General features: G+C 45.9%; 1 protein-coding gene across 1 annotated transcript in view; it reads right to left on the bottom strand.

Annotated features, from left to right (window-relative positions):
• Positions 1-1,866: 1,866 nt before the first annotated feature.
• The window catches only part of RTN4 (reticulon 4), a 250,703-nt gene continuing 231,249 nt past the window's right edge, over positions 1,867-21,320 (bottom strand). The window contains exon 6 of the mRNA XM_044055159.1: positions 1,867-1,929. Coding sequence (XP_043911094.1) covers positions 1,867-1,929 — 63 coding nt within the window. The remainder of the gene's footprint in view (positions 1,930-21,320) is intronic.

Below are 21,320 nucleotides of genomic sequence, written 5' to 3'. Positions count from 1 at the left end.
TTAAAAGGAAAAAATGATTTGTCACTTTCTGTCTGTAAGGCTGCATATTTGTTACCATGGTTGAGTTGTACCCTTCCAGAATAACTTCTCTGCTGATGACTTTTCAGCATGAAACTGCCAAAGACTCTTCTGCATCCTGGAGAAAAATTGTTGTGATATCTAAACGTATATGACCAGGGCAGCGAGGGGTCTTGCCATCCTTTCCACTATCTTGCAATTTTTGGATAACACTAAGGAGGGTTTAATGTAAAATGCCATGAAATTTTTATCAAAATCCATCAGTTACAGCACCCACTGCTCTCACTGCACCATTGCCAGAATCATGGTCAGAGTAGAAACCCAAGCGACACTGCAGCTGCCTAACAGACATTTTGATTCAAATTTATTGCATTCTAGCAACTGATGCAGCTTGCATATTTTAACTGTACTACCTCTACCAACTTTTGCTTCATACAGAGGTCACAAGTCTAATAGTTACAACAGAGCCTGGGAGCTCAAAATGGGTAAAGGAGATCTGCATAGACCATTGTAATCCTCAACAATCCAGTGAATGACAAACCACTGGGACATGTCCTGAGCTCTCCAGGGTCACCCTGACTTAATTATTGTAGCGAGAACATGACCTTGAAATGAATGAGGGGAGGTGTTATCACAGGCCATAAAAACTCCAAAAAAATAATGCTGGGTCAGCTTGTCACAGAATGGCAAACTCCATGTGTAAAAAAATGAAAAATGGTTGGGAGTAGGGGACTGAAGATAAGAATGGCTTGGGTTTGTACCTAGATCTGAGACCTTACACATTCTGGCCTTTCAGGCTCTTGCACCAGATACCTCCACATTATTTTACTTAACTATTTATACCAAATGCCAGTAGGCCTAATTAAAATTTAAAGACACACAATGCCTTTTAGGTGTAAATCCACATGTATAAATTTTTATGTTATACTTTAAAATAACAGGGCTGTGTGATATTGAAAGATGTTAAAAAATAATAAAATTGCATACGTTGTATCTTAAAAAAATAAACCTCATAAAATAGTTACACTTGTGAAGCTTTTGCTAACACTGGTTTAATGGTAATATTCTTTCAAGCCTGGGGGAATGTTAGATTTAAGCCTCAGCTGCCACTAACTTTTTTCAGCAATAAATTTTTATCATCTCCTTCAGAGAATGAGGTAAGATGTTACTGGACAGGAATAGGAAGCAACTTAAGACTGTTAAGCAGAAGCTACACAAGTGTGCAGGTGCATTAGTTAACGCAGGTAGACATAGGAAGAGGGAGGTGATGGTATAGCTAATTAAAGCAATGAAATTAAAAATTGTGTATTTTTTCTTCTGAATGCAGCTGAGTATGTTTTAGCTAATTATACTAGAGGTGGCGCAAGGTTCAGCCTTTAATTTCACTTTGATGCTAGCAAGTCACAATACTTAAGTGCTTGCACTTGAAATAGCCACTCACATTGCACTGTTGTCCAAGAAAAATAAGACGTCTCCAGTTACAGCCAGTTTTCTAGACAGCGAACATCAAAGATACATTAAAATGAGACTACAACATTCAAAACTAGTTAGTCGAGGTAGAGGCCAATGGTGTTTCTTAAAGCATGGACACTGTGGTTCAAAGAGGGCAGACTGGAGATGGGTCACAAGAAAGCTGTTCCATCTTAATGTTTCATCTACTCAAAAGTACTCCACAAAGACAGACCATCCAATGTTGCACTTTTGGACTAAATGTGTGTCATTTTTAAAGCGCTTTTCAATTTAATGAGACAAAACCTTTGTCATCCAATTACAGAATAAACATCAAAGCTATCAACTATATTCTTACCAGTTTTTAAATCAACTAGCACTGAAGTATCTAAAAAATACTCACTTGGAAAATGCATCCTTGATTTGGGTGCTCACTAGCTTGTAGTAATGATCAATCTGAGCCTAAGAAAGAAAAAAATACAGATCAAGTAGTACACAAGTTACTCACTTCAGTGCAACAAAAATACAAATAATTGATTATATAAACACAGGTACTTCCCCTTCAAAGAAAGGTACAAATGGTAATAAATTTAGTCTGCTCTTGGAATACATTTAAGAAACATTTCTTAGCATCTAACATCTTAAACACATATATTTCACATATCTATGTTCGGCTACCGAATTTTAAAAAAGCAAACAGTGCAACACAAAGGTAAACAGTGAATGGGACAATCAGTGAAGTACAAAATCATCGAAAAAAATGACACTGAATGGACAACAGTTGGCCAATATCGCACCCCCCCCCACTATACACATCAACTCCGAGGTCGCACTACAGTGGGAAAAGGGAAAATTTTAAAAAGTTTTCCCTTCACTTACCTTACATATCGTGTTACTTCTTGGCTGTTGGCCAACTATGGCCATTCAATTTTTTTTTCGATGCTGCTTTAGTTTACTAACTGTCCTATTTGCAGCTTTTCCATTTGGTGTTCGCAGTTTTTCAGGTTTGGTAGTCGGACAGACCCGTATTTCAAATGTATATATATTTAATGTATGGTTGCTCCATATTTTATACATTTCTTAGCTTGCATTTTGTGTGTATACATATATTTTTCTTTTTCTCACTGCACTCTGACTTGATCATTTAATCTTACACTATCTGCATTTAATCATACAATTATGTTCTGAATTCTTTGATTAGAAAAAACGTAATGTATTTCCTCCCCTCTGAAGTTGGGCTGTGGCTGAAAAGGGTCAACAGACCAATCCACTTAACCACTAAACCAATATAAAATATAATAGTATTCTGCATACAGAGTACAAAAATCTGAAGCCTGACAAAAAATGAGATACCCAACTTAATCATTAAACCTGAACATCTGCCTTATTCTATTTTATTTCAATAGACAATGTTGTGACAAATTAAGTTACTGGGTTCTTGAGTTTCCATTACATAGATGAGAATTTATCTGCAATTGCACTTTGAGTGTCAGTACCACCAGAAACACATCTGCTGATTACCATTAATACTGCTCACAACACTATCTAATGCTGGAAATAGGGTTTTGTTAGTGGACAGAGATCTTTAAAGTATTTACAGTGGATATAAAAAGTTTGCACACTCCTATTAAAATGCCAGGTTTTTGTGATATAAAAAAATGAGACCACAATAAATCATTTCAAAACTTTTCCCAGCTTTAATGTGGCCTATAACCTGTACAATTCAATTGAAAAACAAACAAATCTGTTAGGGGAAAAACTATAAAAATAAAAAAATGCACAATACACTGGTTGCCTGTGTGTGCACACCCTTAAACTAAATCAAAATGTGCTTCAACAAAGTATTAATTACAGCATTGTCTTCTTGGGTAGGAGTCTATCAGCATGGCTCATCTTGACTTGGCACAATTTGCCCACTCTTCCTTGCAAAAGCACTCCAATCTGTCAGACTGCGAGACCCTGATCAGGTCACCCCACAGATTTCCTATTGGATTTAGGTCTGGGCTGTGTCTGGGCCATTACAAAACTTATTTTCTTCTGGTGAAGCCATTTTTTGATTTGGATGTATGCTTGGGGTCATTGTTGTGTTGAAAGGTGAAATTCCTCTTCACCTTCAGCTTTCTAGCAGACGCCAGAAGGTTTTGGGCCAAAAGTGACTGGTACTTGTAACAGTTCATAATTCCCTCATCTTGACTAAAACAGTTACAGCTGAAAAGCACCCCCAAAACATGATACTGCCACCACCATGCTTCACCGTGGAGACTATGGTGTTCTGGTGATGCAAAGTGTTTTTGCACCAAACATACCTTTTGGAATTGTGGACAAATTTTTGGTCTCATCAGACCATAACACATTTTCCCCACAAGCTTTTGAGAGACTTGGATTGATTTGCAAATTTTAGCTGGGCCTGGATGTTTTTCTGTGTAAGAAAAGGCTTCCGTCTTGCAAACCTACCTCCTAGTCCAGACATATGGCCAATATGGGACATTGTGGTCACATGTAGTACACAATCAGTACTTGCCAGAAATTCCTGCAGTTCCTTCAGTGTTGCTGTAGGTCTCTTGGCAACCTCCCTGACTAGTTTTCATCTTGTCTTTTTTCATCAATTTTGGAGGCACGTCCAGTTCTTTGAAATGTCACTGTTGTCCCATATTTTCTCCACTTTTTGTTGACCGTTTCCACTGTGTACCATGGCATAGCCAACGCTGTAGAAAAAGAAGTTATGCACTCACTACAACAATCCATCTGAGTAGGTAACTTCATTCGTCATCAACCTGTGGGGTATCGGATCAGACCTGGATCCGAGCCGGCAGCTTTCCAAGATAGAGATCCAAGCTCCTCCCCCTTACCCATAATACCCTGCCACCTCCTTCCAATCCCCAGATCGCGTTTGCCCATCTATATAATCTCACCATGACAAAACAACCTGGAGAATCCTAACCTAAGGATTAACAAATGACCTGGACAAACCATCCTAGTGTTCAGGAAACCAAAAAACCAGATTAGGGAGAAGGAGGGAGGGTCGGTTGATGACAAATTAAGTTACCTACTTAGATGGAACATTATGGTGAGTACATAAAGTAGGAAACTTCATTTGATCATCAACCTGTGGGACAGAGTCCCCAGCTACCAAAAAAACTTGGGAGGTCCTCAAGGAAGGATATTCTGGTGCACTGCAGAGCCAAAGGCCGCCCTACCTCTAGACACTAAATCCAATTTATAGTGAGAGATAAAAGTATGAGAGGCTGCCCAAGTAGCCGCAGAACAAATGTCATCCAAGGGAATTCTCTACCAGAATGCAGCAGATGTAGCCATAGAACAGGTACAGTGAGTGTGAACCCCAGCAGGCTCTGGCAGGCCAGACAGTTTATATGCGAGCAGAATGCAATTCGAAATCCATCTGGCCAGAGTCACCTTCGACACAGGCTTACCCAAGAAGGGTTTAGCAAGAGAGACAGAGCTGATCAGACTTGCGGAAGGCCGCTGTTCTGTGTAAATAAAGACGTAACAGTCTATGAACATCTAACAAATTAAGTTTATACTCCCCTTTGTTTTGATAGTTAGGGAAAAAAACTGGGAGATTAATGGACTGATTGATGCTCGTCTCGGAGGCCACTTTAGGTAGGAAAGATGGGTTAGTCCGGAGAGAGACCCTGTCCTTATGGAAAACCAGATACGGGGCTCTAATACAGACAGCTTGAAGCTCCGAGACCCTTTTAGCTGAGGTAATGGCTACCAAAAAGGCAGGTTTTCCAGAACAAAAATTTCAAATCAACAAAAGCTGCAGGTTCAAAAGGAGGTCCAGTTAGAGCCTGAAGGACCAAGGTTAGATCCCATGGAGGGACGGGGTTCCTATCAGGGGGTCTCAAGAGAAATGTACATTTCAGAAAGGTCTTACAAATCTTGGTGGAAGCGAGGGGACTGAGATCATCTCCAATGTGTAAATGCGAGATGGCAGTCATTTGAACCTTTACAGTAGAAGAACTGGCCCCTTGCTGAAAAATATATGATAGAAAAATCAAGCACTGCTGGGGATGGGAGCAGTGAAAGGGTCCAAATTCCTATGAGACACCCAAATAGAAAACCGCTTCCATTTACTATTGTAAACCTTCCTGGTAGAAGGCTTTTGCGCCGCTACCAGGATAGATCTAACTGCAGACGAGATACCGGGAATCTTAGCAACTAATGGAACTGGATCAACCACGCTGAGAGCTTGAGATCGGCCAGGTTCGGGGGGTTTCAATCCCGAAGGATGAGATATTAGATCCGGGATGGGATCCAAGATCCAGAGAGGAACTATAAGATGAGACCGCAGGTACGGGAACCAGGTTTGACGAGGCCAGAATGGGGCTATGAGGATAATCTTGTTCCCCAACCGATGAGCTTTCTGTAAGAATTTTATCAATGGAAGAGGAGGATAAGCATACAGAAAACCGGGTGGCCTAGCATGGACTATAGCATCCCTGGGGCTTTCCCCCGGAGGGGGAATTAGAGCGAAAAACTTGCTGCACTTGCATTGGAAGGTGACGTGAAGAGATCGCAGCAGGGCTGACCCCACTTGTGGAAGATCTGTTTCGCTAAGGGATTCAGAGACCACTCTGAAGGCAAGAGGATAGTTCAACTCAGTCCGCTAGGATGTTGGACCAACCCGGAATGTGCGTTGCTAACACAGAACAGTTGGTGGATATCGCCCAATCCCAAACTCTCATGGCCTCTCGACAAAAAGGGTAAGACCTGGCCCCCCCCCCCCCGTTTGTTGATGTACCAGACCACCGACATGTCTGACTGAATCGCAATAGTCCCTGGAGGGAGAAAGGCATGAAGGGTTTGCAATGCTAGAAGCACCGCTCTCCTCTCCAGAACAGTCTCTGAGTCCACATACCTTGAACAGTTCTGCCCACGTAATGCCCCCACCCGCCCACCCAAGGCGAGAAGCGTCCGTGGTCACCATGGCTTGGGGTTGCTGCAAAACAAACAGTCATCCTTCCCGAAGCTCTAGGGAGTGGAGCCACCACATGAGGGAAATTCTGCTGAGAGGAATCTGCAAGTCCAACGGGTGAAGGATGGACCACTGAACCTGCAATGTCCACTGGAGAATCCTCATGTGCAAGCGAGCTAAGGGCACAAGGTTGATTGCGGCTGCCATGGACCCTAGAGCTCTCAGGACCAACTCCGCTGACTGTGCAGGTGACTGAAGGGCTAAAACGTGCAAGTTCAGACTGCGAAGTCTCAAGGCAGCCTTGGTCTGAAGCGTGCCTATCCTGGCCCTAACGAACTCCAAGACTTGAACTGGTTGGAGGGATGACTTCAAGTTTATGATGATCCCCAAATGGGACCCTAGAAGTAAGAAACAATCCCTGGCTAAGCAGAGTAGATGCCTGGTGGGGGCGGTAAGGAGCCAGTCGTCTAGGTAAGGAAAAACCTGTACTCCCTGAAGTCTCAGGTGGGCCGCTACAATTGCCATGACCTTGGTGAACACCCTGGGGGCTGTGGTGAGACAGAAGGGTAGGACCCTGAACTGGTAATGACTGGCCTCTAGCCGGAAGCGGAGAAACCTCCTGGAACGCCTGTCCAAGAGAATGTGATAGTACGCATCCTTGAGGTCTATGGAGCGCATCCAGTCCTTCTCCTGCAGCAGGGACAGAATGGATTGAAGCGTGACCATCCGGAATTTTTCCTTGGCAATGAAGAGGTTCATTGTTGAAAGGTCGAGGATTGGCCTCAAGTCCCCCATCTTCTTTGGCACCAAAAAGAACCTGGAGAAATTGCCTAATCCAGATTGTCCTGGGGGGACGTGCTGGATGGCTATTTTTTCTAGCAGCTTTTTTACGTCTAAAGCTGCAGCCTCCCTCTGACTGGGTGGTACATCGGGGAGGTGCCACGACTGAGCAGGCAGAGTTATGAAAGGGATAGAGTAACTTCTGGATATTATTCGAAGCACCCAGCGATTTGATGTTATGGACTCCCATTGGGCCAAGTGCTTCGAAAAATGCCCCCCCCCCCCGACTGCCTCCAGAAAGGAGCAGTCGGGCAACCCCTCAGGGCTGCTGCGTGGGTCAGTCAGAAAAAGGTTCCCGCGACCCAAAATATTTTGGCCCCCCTCTGCGCCGGTGTTCACCTTGTCCCCCTCTGCCTCTAAAAGATGAAGGGTCCAGGGCATAACAGGACTGCTAAGAGTTCCGGAACCACATCATCTTTTGTCCTCTCTGGTTCCTAGAAAAGGACCTTTGAGGAGCCGAGAAGCGGACTCCAACGGCAGACAGCGTCTTCTCATCTTTCTTGCTCTGAACCAATGTGTCATGGACAGTCTTCCCAAACAGAGTAGAACCGAAGGGTGCGTTCGCAAAGGACACCTTGAAAGGTTCTGCAAAGTCACAAAGCCAGAGCCAGGTATGACGCCATAAGGCGATACCGGACCCGCTGGCTCTAGCGGCTCCTTCCGTGGTATGGGAAAGTAGCCGCATAGACGTGTTAGAAACAGATTTCAGAGTGGCCATGTGAAAAGTACAGTTTTGTACCTACCATAAATGTAGATGTTCGAAGATCCACATTGCTGCAGTCCTTACACTTGGGTAGTCCGCTGTCCTCGGTCGGCCCGAATATCAAAGTATAAGTCTGACGTCGGTCAAGGCGCATTTGACTGACATCAGGACGTCAGGGTACAAATGCGCATGACCGACGTCATATCCTCAGTCTTTTCTTGCCCCAGATGTCAGAAGACCCTAAAAAGAAAGGTCAAAACCAAAAGACAGCAAACAACCAACCAACCACCCTTGCACTAAAAATATGTACAATATATACAATATACACCATATTGACAACCCAACCCACACAACCCTCTAACTACAGAGGGAAGGAGGGAGGGTAAATTGGACTGCAGCAATGTGGATCTTCAACATCTACATTTATGGTAGGTACAAAACTGTACTATGTTCTTCATCTCACATTGCTGCAGTCCTTACACTTGGGTAGAATCCCAAAGCAGAGGTAAGGAGGATGGCAAAACTATAAGGAAGCAGAAGCTGCCAAAATGCCCTGCAAAATAGCAGTGGCAAAACCAGCCCTAGATTTAGAATAAAGTGGAAGGTGATAATGCCTAGAGAAAGTATGCACTGAACTCCAAGTAGCTGCCTCCAAAATATCTTTAGTTGCCACCCCCCTCAAAAAGCTGTCAAGTGGCAGTAGCCCTAGTGGAATGAGGCCTAATCCCAGCTGGAATCTCCTTGCCATGATGGGAATAACAGAAAGCAATGCAAAACCCAATCCACTTAGAAATAGTTTGTTTTGACACAGGCTTGCCCTGAGAACTCAAAGCAAAAGAAACAAATAACTGCTGAGACTGCCTGAACCCTTTAGTTCTGTCCAAATAATATCGCAACTGCCTGTGTACATCTAAAGTGTGCAAAATCTTTTCCCCTTTATTTTGGGGATTTGCATAAAAAGTAGGCAAATGAATAGTTTGGTTTAAAGCCACACTAGAAACCACTTTAGGCATAAAGGAAGGATTAGTACGTAAAGATACCCTATCCTTATGGAAAATTAAGAAAGGCTCAACCGCCATACGGGCCTGCAACTCAGAAACCCTTCTTGCAGAGGTAATGGCCAACAAAAAAGCAGTCTTCCATGATAAATATTTCAACTCGGTAGTAGCTGCAGGCTCAAAAGGTTGTAGAGTGAGTTTCTCCAACAAAATTGAGATCCCAAGCAGGAGTAGGAGCTCTACGTGGGGGTCTTATATTCTTTGCCCCTCTAAGAAATTGCTTGAACAAAGGATGAGAAAACAATGGTGGGTCACAATCATAGTGTGCCGAAATTGCTGCAGCATGAACCTTAATAGAAGAGAAGGACAAACCTTTGTCCAGTAACTCAGTAAGATATTGAAGAGCCGCACTTAAATTAGGCTCAGAAACATCAAAATCCTTTGCTGCACTCCAAAATAAAAATCTCTTCCATTTATCTGCGTACACTTTCCTTGTACTAGGCCTTCTAGCTTCCAAAATAACATTCAAAACTTGCTGTGGAAGTGGAGACCCACTATGGTTCAAAACAGAATATGCCAGGCTGTTAGGTGAAGAGAGTGAAGCTTGACATTGAGCAAATGACTGTCCTCCTGAGACAACAGGTGTGGAATCAAGGCAAAGGCCATGGAGGCTCCCACCAGGCTTCTCAGTAATGGGTACCAATGCTGTCGAGGCCAATCTGGAGCTATCAAAATCATCCTTGGCTTGTCCTGTCTGGCCTTTAGTAGTACCTTTGGGAGGAGAGGCAGAGGTGGAAAGGCATACACATGAAGATTGCTCCAATTGAAAGAAAGAGCATCCACTTTCCAAGCTGTGGGATGAAACCTTTTCGTGCAAAACTTTGGCAGCTGGTGGTTTAGTGGAGAAGCGAACAGATCTATGTCTGGAGTTCCCCATGACACTGTCAATTTCTGAAATACATGAGGATCCAATTTCCACTCGTGGGGATCCATAATTCGTCTGCTCAACACATCTGCTAAGGAGTTCTGTGCTCCCGGCAGAAACCTTGCCTATAGATTTAGCTGTAAACTGAGAGCAGTCTCCCACAAAATCATTGCTTGCCTGCATAGAGGATAAGAATGTGTTCCCCCTTGCTTGTTGATGTACCACATGACAGTTGTGTTGTCTGTTAGAATCAACACCTGCCCTGGAAGAAGTAAATCCTTGAAAGCTATTAATGCAAACTGGACTGCTAACATCTCCTTCAAGTTGATATGTAGATGTTGTAGTCTGGCAGGCCACTTGTCTTGTATCCACTTTCCATTCAGATGAGCTCCCAAGCTTTGTCTGAGGCATCTGTCGTTAGAATCTGACTCGCCTCTGGCCGGGTCACAGAGAGTCCCTTGTTTAGGTGACATTCCTGAGCCCACCACAACAATTCCTTTTGAATGCAAGGTATTATTTGAATGACAGTGTCCAGATCCTGGCAGTGCTGTGTCCATACATTTTTGAGATACCATTGTAACTTCCTCATATGCAGTTTGGCATTGGGAAGCACCAGAATACAAGATGCCATGAACCCCAAGGCTTGAAGGACTGTCCTTGCAGTCAGCCTGGACTGATGAGACAATTGATGAAAGTAAAGGGAAAGATTCTTTTGTTTGTCCGGGGTCAAAAGGCCATCTGGGATGCTGTATTCAGTCTTACACCCAGAAAGCACATGTCCTGAGAGGGTACTAGACTGGACTTTATTTCGCTCACAGAATACCCCAGGCATCTTAGCACTGCTATCACATATTCCAAATGATGAAGAAGCTCGTCCCTTCCTTGAGCCAGAATCAGGCAATCGTCCAAATAAGGATAGATCTGTATTCCTTTTAGCCTGAGGAAAGCTATCACCGGAGCCAGAACTTTCGTGAACACTCTGGGCGCAGTAGATAAGCCAAAGGGCAATGCAGAGAACTGATAATGAGAAGTCCCAGCCCGAAAACGCAGATACTTCCTGCAACTCAGTCTGATAGGAACATGAAGGTAAGCCTCCTTGAGATCCAAAGTTAACATCCAATGATCTTTGCCCAGCAGAGGTAAAAGCTGTTGTAACGTCAACATTTTGAACTTGGGAATGTCCAGATAAGTGTTGAGGGTAGATAAATCCAAAATTGGTCTCCACGTGTTCCCTTTCTTTGGTACTAGGAACAGGCGAGAATAAAATCCTAGGGCCACTTCTGGCATAGGGACCGGCTGTATGGCCCCTATTTGGAGTAACAGAGAAATTTGTTTGTGAGCCTCTATTCTTTGCTGAGGAGGAACGTCTGGCATGCCTTTGAAAAGAGGCAAGGTATGGAAATAAAACCTGTAACCGTGGTGTATGATATCCAATACCCATCTGTCTTGGGTAATTAAACTCCAATTTTCCTTGAAAAGTGCCAACCTTCCTCCCAAAGGTGCTGCCAGACGAGAAGGCTCTGGCAGCTGAAAAGGTAGGTCATTGGGTCTGTTTACGAAAGGACTGACCCCTGCCCTCACCAAGACTGTGCAGGTGAACTCCTGTTCTAGGCCTGAAAGAGCCCTGAGCTCTGCCCCTACCACGCCTAGACCTACCCCTAGACTGGGAATCATAAGAAGGATACGCCCACCCCTTGGTAGGCCAATTTCTACTAAACTTGGAGGCTGAACCTGCAAAATCTTTAACAGTCTGCATAGACTTAGCCTTGTCTTCCATTTTCTTTAAGACTGCCTCAACAGGAGAACCAAACACCACATCAGATTGTAAAGGAGCATCTAAAATCCTTGTCTTAACATGGTCAGATAAATTCTGATCCCTCAGCCAGGCGTGCCTGCGAAGAACTGACCCAGTGGCAGCCACCCTAGACGAGGCCTGTACAGCATCAAAACCACATTGCAAAGAATGCTTACCCACCTGTTCAGAAACATGTACTAAATCTTGTAACTCTTTACACTCAATACCTTCCGCCAGAGCATCTACCTTAGACTTCAATTGTGAAAGGAGATAGTTTTGGTATTTCAACATGTGAAACTGGCAATTCAAAGCCCTCATAGCTAGGGTGGAAGAAGTATAAACTTTCTTTCCCCATCTATCCAAAGCCCTGGCCTCTTTATCTGGAGGAACCGGATTTTGACAACAGAAGCCTTAACACCTTTAGGCCCCTGACTAACAGTTTCTGGGTCTGCCCTAGGACTCTTAAAAAGATACTTATGAGCTTCAGGCACCCTGTAATACCTATCCGGTTTAACAGGAGCAGGAGGCAAAGAATCAGGATTAAGAGAAGCCTCTGCAAAAACATCTTCCACCACATCCAGAACAGGAGGTATAGCCAAAGGCCTATGCTGGGGTAAATCAAAAATTCCCTAAGCCTTTTCCTGGAATCAGAGAAGTCCTGACCTTCCCACTTAAAATGCTCCCTCATGGAATGAAGAGTCTCTGAAAAAGAAAAATCCTCAGGAGGAGAAACAGGAGTAGAATCATCCACATCAGAATCAGAATAAGGAGAATACTCCTGCAAGTCTTCAGCCGAAGACTCTGAAACATCCGAAGCCTGCTCAAAACTCCCTAGCTCAGGTTCCACCCTAGGTCTCTTATCAGGAGGGGGCAAAGAACCTCTAATCAAAGTAATCAAATCTTCTGCCATTTTAAGCATATGCTTCTTGGGCACAGTTCCTGAAGAACTAGGGGTGACACCAACTGAAGCTAAACCTGGCCTGCCTCTGGGAGAAACCTTGGAAACAGAAGGAGAGGGCCTAACCACCCTAGGAAGGGAGGGGAGTACAGTAACCTGAGAAGCCCCTTCAGCCTGACCTGCCTCCTGAGAGGCCACATCCTGCAATAACAAAGTCTCCCTGGGACTCCAAAGAAACCTCCAGCGGAACCACCGCTCCACCGACACCTCTAAAGAACCGGCGTCCGCACGGACGGTTCTTCTAGCCTAGGCTTAGCTGCTTTGTCCTTGCGCTTCAAGAAGGCGCCGGAGCATCCGACGGCATTTTATAATTGCACCGCTCAAGACTAACCTGGCACAATCTAACCTTCTCTTTATAGTGCGCTTATTGAATCTAGCACAAGAGCGACACCCAACAACGTCGTGCTCAGGCCCTAAACAAAGAATACACAAAGTATGATAATCTCTATGCGGTATCTGTTTCCCACAAGAAATACAGTTATTCACTTTTTCTGACATCCGGTAAACCACTGAGGCAAGAAAAAACTAAAATATTCCCCAACGGGGTACTTAGCCAACTTTGACTCGGTCTGAAACTCCGAATTTGAAAAATTTCAGAACGCCGAACGGCACTTGCAACGCTGCTTCTGCATCGGACCATGCGGCAAAAAAGACTGAGGATATGACGTCGGTCATGCGCATTTGTACCCGGACGTCCTGATGTCAGTCAAATGCACCTTGACCGACGTCAGCCTTATACTTTGATATTCGGGCAGACCGAGGACAGCAGACTACCCAAGTGTAAGGACTGCAGCAATGTGAGATGAAGAACATCGAGAAAGCCTGTTTGTCCTTGGCCGACATGGACTCAGGGGGGATACTCAGCATATTCTTTCACCAGATCCCGCTGAAATCTAATTACATGGGCCGAAATCTAATTACATGGGCCAAATAATTCAGCGCCCTTATTAGAAAAGGTAGCTGAAGCAAACATCCGCATCCCGATACGATCCATCGTCAGAGACTCCTTATCAGGGGGATGGATCGAGGAACTATCCTGAGCAAGTTCCCTGTTGGTGGCTGCCGCCACCACCATGGCATCTACCGGGGAACCCTTACTCCAAGCCGTCCTGTCCACAGGGGGACTAAGAATCCTGTCTGGCCTCCTGGGGATTGGCTCTACAGTGGCTGGTTCCTTCAACGCCCTGGTAGTGAGGAGGTCGGCTGGAGGGGACACCCAAGAGGTAGGACTGGCCTGAGTCGAACAGCTCCAGGAACACAGACTCGTCTGAGGAAGGTTTTGGGGCTGACCCCCCCCCCCCTTAGGCGAAGCATTTCCATAATGTCTCCAAAGGAGACGTCCTCGGGGGGTGACCTGGGGGAACCTTCCCCTTCCTCCAAATCGGTGTCCTCCGTGGGGGAGTCCAAGTGCCTCCTCTTACACTTACGTTTGTGAGGGACCTCCTCGGTGGGACTATCCGAGGAGGGCTCACTAACAGGGCCGTGTTCTGCCAGTGGAACGGGCTGGGGCGTCAACGCAGGCTGTCCCTGGGACTGGATGATGGAAGACAAGCCCAGCTGCAAGGGAGTGGGGGCGGAATCCGAAGAAAGAGTAGGGGGTCTCGAACCTCTCTCGAGAGCCCTCTCCACCACGTTGAAAGCAGAGGGTGAACCAATCTCTCTGGGCTCCATGGTTAACACCCTCTGATCCAGCGCGGGGATCGGCGGTGGAGCCGAAGCGCTCGGACCAGAGAGGGAAGTGTGCTCCGACCAAAACGGAGCAGAGAACACACTGGCCTCCCCGGATCTGACGCACAAGCTCTTAGCCCCAAGAGCTCGGATCCGACAAACTCGAGGGCATGGCCAGCGTCGAGACAGCTATAACAGTCGGTGCCGACTCCCTGGCTCTGAGACTCCTCGGATCCGAAGGCTCCAAAACCAGATAGTGGATCGGAGAAGGAGCTATTGGGGCAAAAAGTTGGGCTGAACTCCCTCCCCAGAGGGGGGCAGCACTCCCATCTGCAGCTGGGTTTGGAGGAAACTACGCATCATCCGGTCCATATCAACGGAGTGACTGCGGGTCGACCTAGAGGAGGCTGCCTGGCCGGTAGGGCCGCCGCAACGAACTCTAAGATGGTCGGGCCTCCTCCGGTGAGAAGCATGGAGAATGGAGCCGAGGGGAAGGAAGGCCTGGGATCTTCCGAGGTGAGGAGAGCAGCTTGGCAGGCGGGGCCGAGGGGGCAGAGTCGGCCCGTCGCTTGTGGCTTCTATGCCTCTCTTTCTCCCTCTCGCTCTCCTCCCTTTCTTCACTTTCCTAGAGTTCCTCTCTCCCGGAGAAGAAATGGGAGGTCGAGTCCCAGCCAGGGGAGAGAGAACAGGCTGAGCAGCCGCGGCTGTAGCCACCGAGGGAGAGGAGGAGGAAGCCAACTCCGCGGGTAGAAGACCCGCCAGAATCAGCTTATTCCTCCTATCCCTCAGGGCCCGGGGGTTAACTGCACAAATTTGGCAGCCCGAAGACAAGTGCGGTACCCCCAGGCAGAGGACGCACTGAATGTGGCCATCCGCTAGGGAAAGCTTATGGCCACACTCAGTGCACTTAGAAAAAATGGCCTTAGGGGCCTCGGCTATAATATCTAATGAAAAAACACACGCGCCTCACACAAACACCTAAGGGGAAAAGGGGGAATTACTAGGCTTAAACTACGAGGGAACGGAAAAGGGGTATAAACTAGGGAATTAACTGTCCACACACACAAAAACTAAGATTTTGAAGAAAGTTTTTTACTCAGATTGTCTAACGCTAGGAGCTTGAGAAACCCATGCTTGACAAAGCCGCAGCAAATGAGATCTGGGGATTGGAAGGAGGTGGCAGGGTATTATGGGTAAGGGGGAGGAGCTTGGAGCTCAGATCTCTAACTGAAAGCTGCCGGCTCGGATCCAGGTCGGATCAGATACCCCACAGGTTGATGATCAAATGAAGTTTCCTACTTCAGATATGTTTTTGTGCTATTCTCCTGACTGATACCATTCAAAGAGATCCCTTTGATGCTTTGCAAGCTCTTTGCGAACCATGGCTTTTGCTGTATCAGGCAACCGAGTAAATGTCAGGAAAATCCTACTAGGACATCTGAACTTTATTTGGGGTTAATCACGGTCTCTGATGGCAGGTGTGTACCCAAGTAGACTGAAAATTAAATCAAAAGGTGCTTCAACAAAGTATTAGTTTAAGGGTGTGCAACCAGCGTATTTGTACACCCCCCCCCCCCCCAACAGATTTGTTTGTTTTTCAATTGAATTTTACAGGTTATGGATCGCATTAAAGTTGGGAAAAGTTTTGAAATAGTTTATTGTGGTCTCATTTTTATATCACAAAAACCTAGCATTTTAACAGAGGTGTGTAAACTTTTTATATACACCATCTTCAATGGGTACAGTTCTCTCATTAACATTGAGATTCAGGAGAATTGCTGAGTATGGAACTGAGTGAAGAATGCACTACCACTTCATTAAGGCAAGAGAAAGTTCCTAAGCTTGAAGACCAACAATTACTGCAAGAACAGCAGCCAAACTCACAGGAGTCCTTTCTTGCACAGGGGTGTTCCTGGAATCAATAACGGAGTTCAAACACCAAAGGACTGCAGCCTGAAGTCATACTACACAATCACTACCAAAAGGATGAAAGCACAGCCAATGCTGGATACCAACTATCTGAGCTGTTGGCCTGTTTACTCAATTTCAGATATGAAAACAAATGCAATGGGCAGATGCACGTTTAAAATGAGGTTTGCAGCAAGACTACAAAGTCTGGTTAACAGGGCAAAAAAAAAAAAAAAAAAAAAAAAAAACACACACACCCACAATCACCATTGGGAGGAAAGCAGAGATGAGGTTTAGTGATCATGTTCTTTGAACTCATAACTGAATGTACCACCAAGGCAGACCTTCATGAAGGATTGGAACTGCACAAAGACTGAAAATGTTTAACCACTACACAAATCTGGTAGTAGAAAGTCTCAATGTGCAAGTTATACAGATACCACATCTGGAACTGGACAAGACCAGCCATCAAAAAGCATCCAACCACTCCTCTCTTCCCAAGCTACAACTCAAACAAAATGAGATGGGCGTGCGAATTTGACAATTTCAAGATGAGATTTAATAGAATCAAGAACAAAGGAAAAGAGGAGCAATTACATTACTTGTTACAAGAGCGCCAACACAGAGGAAAAAAGACAATAAATGGTAGATTTGTGGTATAAGGGGTTATTGGCAAGGAAGGAGGATCACTCTGTGTGTTTATATTGCACAAAAATGTTATTACGGAGATTTTTTTCTCCCAAAGTTTTCTTAATCAGCTCTCAGTAAGTATGATTTCTTACAGGAGAGGACTGTAACTTGATTTGCAATAGTGAGGGTGTATCAAAAGGGATGCAAGAAGGGGAAATGCAACAAAAATGTAGATGTTTGAAGACATTTATGAAAACATTTGGTATGGAAAATTTGAATTCAGTAGTAGGAACTCTTGACAGACTTTCCATATTATTCCCCAAGGTATAATAGCTGGGCTAGACTAAATAGAAACTATATTACACAGGAAAGTACAGCTGTGTACACTTATCATAAATGTGCATGCTAGTGTGTTCACTGTTGCAGTCATCACACTTGGGTTATCTGCCTGCAGGTAGCCCTCAGTCAGCCCGAATACCAGAGACTTGGTATTCCTGCGTCAGTTGCTGTCGCTCCAGGACTGACGTCAGGGGTAAAAAAACAGGCAGCCAACGCCATTACATAAGTTTTTCTTGCCTCAAATGTCAGGAGCCCCCCCCCGAACTAGGGAGCCAAGTTATGCTGGTGAAAAACACCCCCAGTAAAAATTAAATACCAATACCCCTGAAAGGGGTGAAAATTAAACAGAGAGGAGAGAGAAAGAAGGGGGCTGGAGGGAAACCTGGACTGCAACAGTGAATATACTCGAATATCTACATTTATTAAGTGTACTATGTTCTTCGTGTTTCACTGTTGCAGTCATCACACTTGGGTAGATTCCCAAAGCTGAAGGGTGGAGGCAGTCAAGAAGAGTTGGGGCTGGCTAGTATGCCTTGCAGAACTGCTGTTGCAAAATCCGTCCTGAATCTGGAAAAGATAGGCAGGTAGTAACGCTTGGTGAAGGTATGTATAGAACTCCAGGTAGCAGCTTCCAGGATGTCCCTGGTAGGGACTCCCCCCTGAGGAATGCTGTAGAGGTAGAAGTTGCCCTAGTGCAATGTGTTCTGACCCCCTGAGGGGTTGGTTTCCCATGATGCTTGTAACAGGAATGGATGCAGTGTGCAATTCATTTAGAAATTACTTGCTTTGAAATGGCCTTGCCCTCTGCCCCTGGTGCAAAGCTGACTAGTAAATGGTTAGATTTCTAGAAGGGCTTCGTCCTATCCAGGTAGAATCTGAGCTGTCTGTGCACGTCCAAGGAGTGCAGGATCCTTTACCCTTTATTTTGAGGATTGGGGAAGAAGGTTGGCAAATGGACAGATTGGTTGAGAGCCACACTGGACACCACTTTAGGCATAAAGGAAGGGTTAGTCATGAGGGAAACATCAGCATGGAAAATAATGAAGGGTTCCACAGTCCTAAGTGCTTGTAGCTCAGGCACTATTCTAGCTGAAGTGATGGCCATTAGTAAGCTGTTTTCCAACAGAGGAATTTTAATTCTGCTGATGCTGCAGTCTCAAAGGGGGGTAAGCGTAAGCTTTTCCGGTACAAAGTTACAGTCCCAAGCAGGGGTGGGTGTTTGCCCCTCTCAGGAACTGTTTGATAAGAGGGGGAGAGAAGAGAGACGGCTTAGTGTTGTAATGAGCCAAAATGGCAGAGGCATGGATCTTAATGGAGAAGGATAGGCCTCTGCAGAGTAGATCTGCTAAGTAATCTAGGATTAGAGGCAGGGAGGACAGAGTTGTGTCCTCTCCTTTAGACTGAATCCAGGAGCAGTACCTTTTCCACTTATTAGTATAGGATTTCCTTGTACTGGGCGTCTTCTGGCCTCAAGAATGATGTCCAGCACCTGCTTGCTTAGGCTGGTTACTGGGGGAGCTTTCAAGGAATAAGCCAGGCTGCAAGATTTAGGGTTTGCAGTTGCGTATACAAGATCTGTCCCTCCAGCTGAGAGAGCAGGGTTGGGTCCTGGTGTAGGTGCCAGGGTGGCACCCGTGACAGGCTGCGCTGGAGTGGGTACCAGTGCTGGCGTGGCCAGTCCTGGGCAATCAGAATTGTCCTTGGTCTGTCCTGTCTTATCTTGAGCAATACTCTTTGGAGAAGGGGCAGAGGGGGAAGGCATAGATTGAGAGGTTTACCCACTGGAAGGACAGGGCATCCACTTCCCAGGTCCTGCTGTGAGGTGTCTTGGTGCAGAATTTGTTGAGCTGGTGATTGCAAGAGAAGGCAAAGAGATCCACCTCTGGGGTTCCCCCATTTCTGAATCAGAAGGTTGAAGGTGCTGGGCTCTAATTGCCACTTGTGTGGGTCTAGGAGATTTCTGCTCAAGTCGTCTGCCAGCGAGTTTTGTTTGCCTGGCAGGAATTGAGCTTGCAGATCAACCTGCATGTCTAAGGCTGTGTTCCACAGGGCCATGGCTAGCCTGCAGAGTGGGTTCCCCCCTGCTTGTTGATGTACCACATAACTGTGATCTGTTTTTATTACAGGTATTCTGGTGAGAGCAGGGATCTGAAAGCTGTCAGAGCATGCTGCACAGCTAGCATCTCATTTCAGTTGATGTGCAAATGAATTTGACTTTGGCTCCAGTGGCCCTGAATGCACTTGCTGTTCCATGTGTGCCCCCCAGGCATAGTCTGATGTGTCTGTGGTTAGGGTCTGGGCGGCATGGGGTTAAAGTAAAGAGCAGTCCCTTGTTGCGGTTGCATGCTGCAGCCCACCAAAGAAACTCTGTCCTTAGACAGGACATAAGAATGACTTGTTTCCAGGTCCTGAGAATGTTGGCACCAAAGGCTTTTTAAGTACCACTGAAGTTTCCTCATATACAGTCTGGCATATGGAATTAGTAGGATACACGAGGCCATGAACCCTAGGTCCTGCAGGATTTTCCTTGCAGATAGCTGGGTTCTGGTGGCCATTTGAGTAAAATAGTCTGTCAGATGGGCTTGTTTTTCTGGAGTGAGGAATGCCATCTGGGATGCTGTGTCCAAGCTTGCTCCCAGGAATACAATCTTTTGACTGGGGACTAGTTTTGATTACTTTTCGTTGATGGTGTAACCCCATGGAGGTTAAACATTTTTTTTTACAAATGTCAGGTGCTGCAGCAGCAATTCCTGATTGTCATGCTCACTGCGGGTGTGTTTTTTTACCAATGGTCTGAAAAAAAAAACATTTTAGGGGCATTAGTTAAAGATGCCTTAAAGGGTTCCGCAAACCAACAAAGCCTCAACCAGGCACATCTCCTTAGGCCTATGCCCTATCTGGCTGCTCGATGGGTACCTTCCGCAGTGTTGGAAATCAATCTCATCGATGAGTTAGACAAAGACAAGTTGACAGTTGGGGACACACATTTTTTAAAGTCCTCCTCCAATATGCACTCAAAGAATTGATTTCCTTGACCCAATCTCTTTTGAGACCTGTAAAAAGCGTGCCAAATACGTCTAGTGCTCTCAGCTTAAAGGTTGCCAAGACGTACGTGCTTCCCACGTCTATCCATGGCCCGATACTCCTTGTTCGGGAGATGGACAGAGGAGCTCTGCTGTGCTAGCTCCTTTGTGGCTGCTGATAGTATGATTGCATCAACCGGAATACCTTTGCTCCAGTGAAGACGATCTGATGGAGGGCTCAAGAACTTCTCAGCTTACTCGAGGATTAGCTCCATGGTGGCAGGTTCCTTCCAAGCAGGGTGGGAGACCAAATCAATAGCTCATCCACTGGTGGGGACATCCAGGATGTAGATGGGCCCCTCCAGAACGCCTCCAGAAACACCAATTCCTCAGAAGGGGGTTGGGCACACCATCCACCCTTGCGCTTCAGGATCTATAGGATATCTCTGAAGGAGATATCATTGGGTGGAGATCAGGGGACCCTTCTTCCCTCGAGATCAGTGTCCTCAGTCAGACTCCAAAGGGGAGACTACGTGCTTCCTCTTGCACATCCTCTTTCAATGCACCTCCTCCGCAGGACACACTGGGGAGGACTCTGAAGAGGAAGGGGCCCTAACACGGGGGGGGGGGGTTGAAGGACTTCCTACACGGGCTGACCATGGACAGAACTGGGACCAAGGCTCAGACCAGATGAAGACTGCATATGTTTCGGAGGAAGAGAAGACTCATCTCTGGACCTAGAGAATGCTCTGCCACCAGAAAAGCCGACAAAAACCTGGAGATCCTTCCTCTCATCTACTTGAAGCCGGAGGAGAAAAGGAAGACACCACCTCCAGATTCACAGCCCCCAGACACCAGACCTGAACTGTCGGCAACCAAAGCCCTGAGAGGGAGAAAGAGATCAGACCAGGTTGGAGCCGAAACCACCCCCACAAAGCTGGCACTGATGCCGCGGGTCCGGGACCCACTCTGATCAGATAGTATCTGATCCGAACCATTCTGGGACACAGTCAGTAATTGAAGCACTATCCTTGGCTCAGACGATGGGTCTCAGGGTATTTGAATCCTGAGATTCAGAAGCGGAATGTCAGATCGGAAGAGGAGTTGCAAGAAATGGTGATGTGGCT

The sequence above is a fragment of the Protopterus annectens genome, chromosome 1.part2 (assembly GCF_019279795.1).
Source record: "Protopterus annectens isolate FY-2018-M chromosome 1.part2, PAN1.0, whole genome shotgun sequence".
Lineage (NCBI taxonomy): Eukaryota > Metazoa > Chordata > Ceratodontiformes > Protopteridae > Protopterus > Protopterus annectens.
The sequence above is the reverse complement of the archived record's forward strand: the minus strand, read 5'-3'. Positions and strand labels throughout refer to the sequence as shown.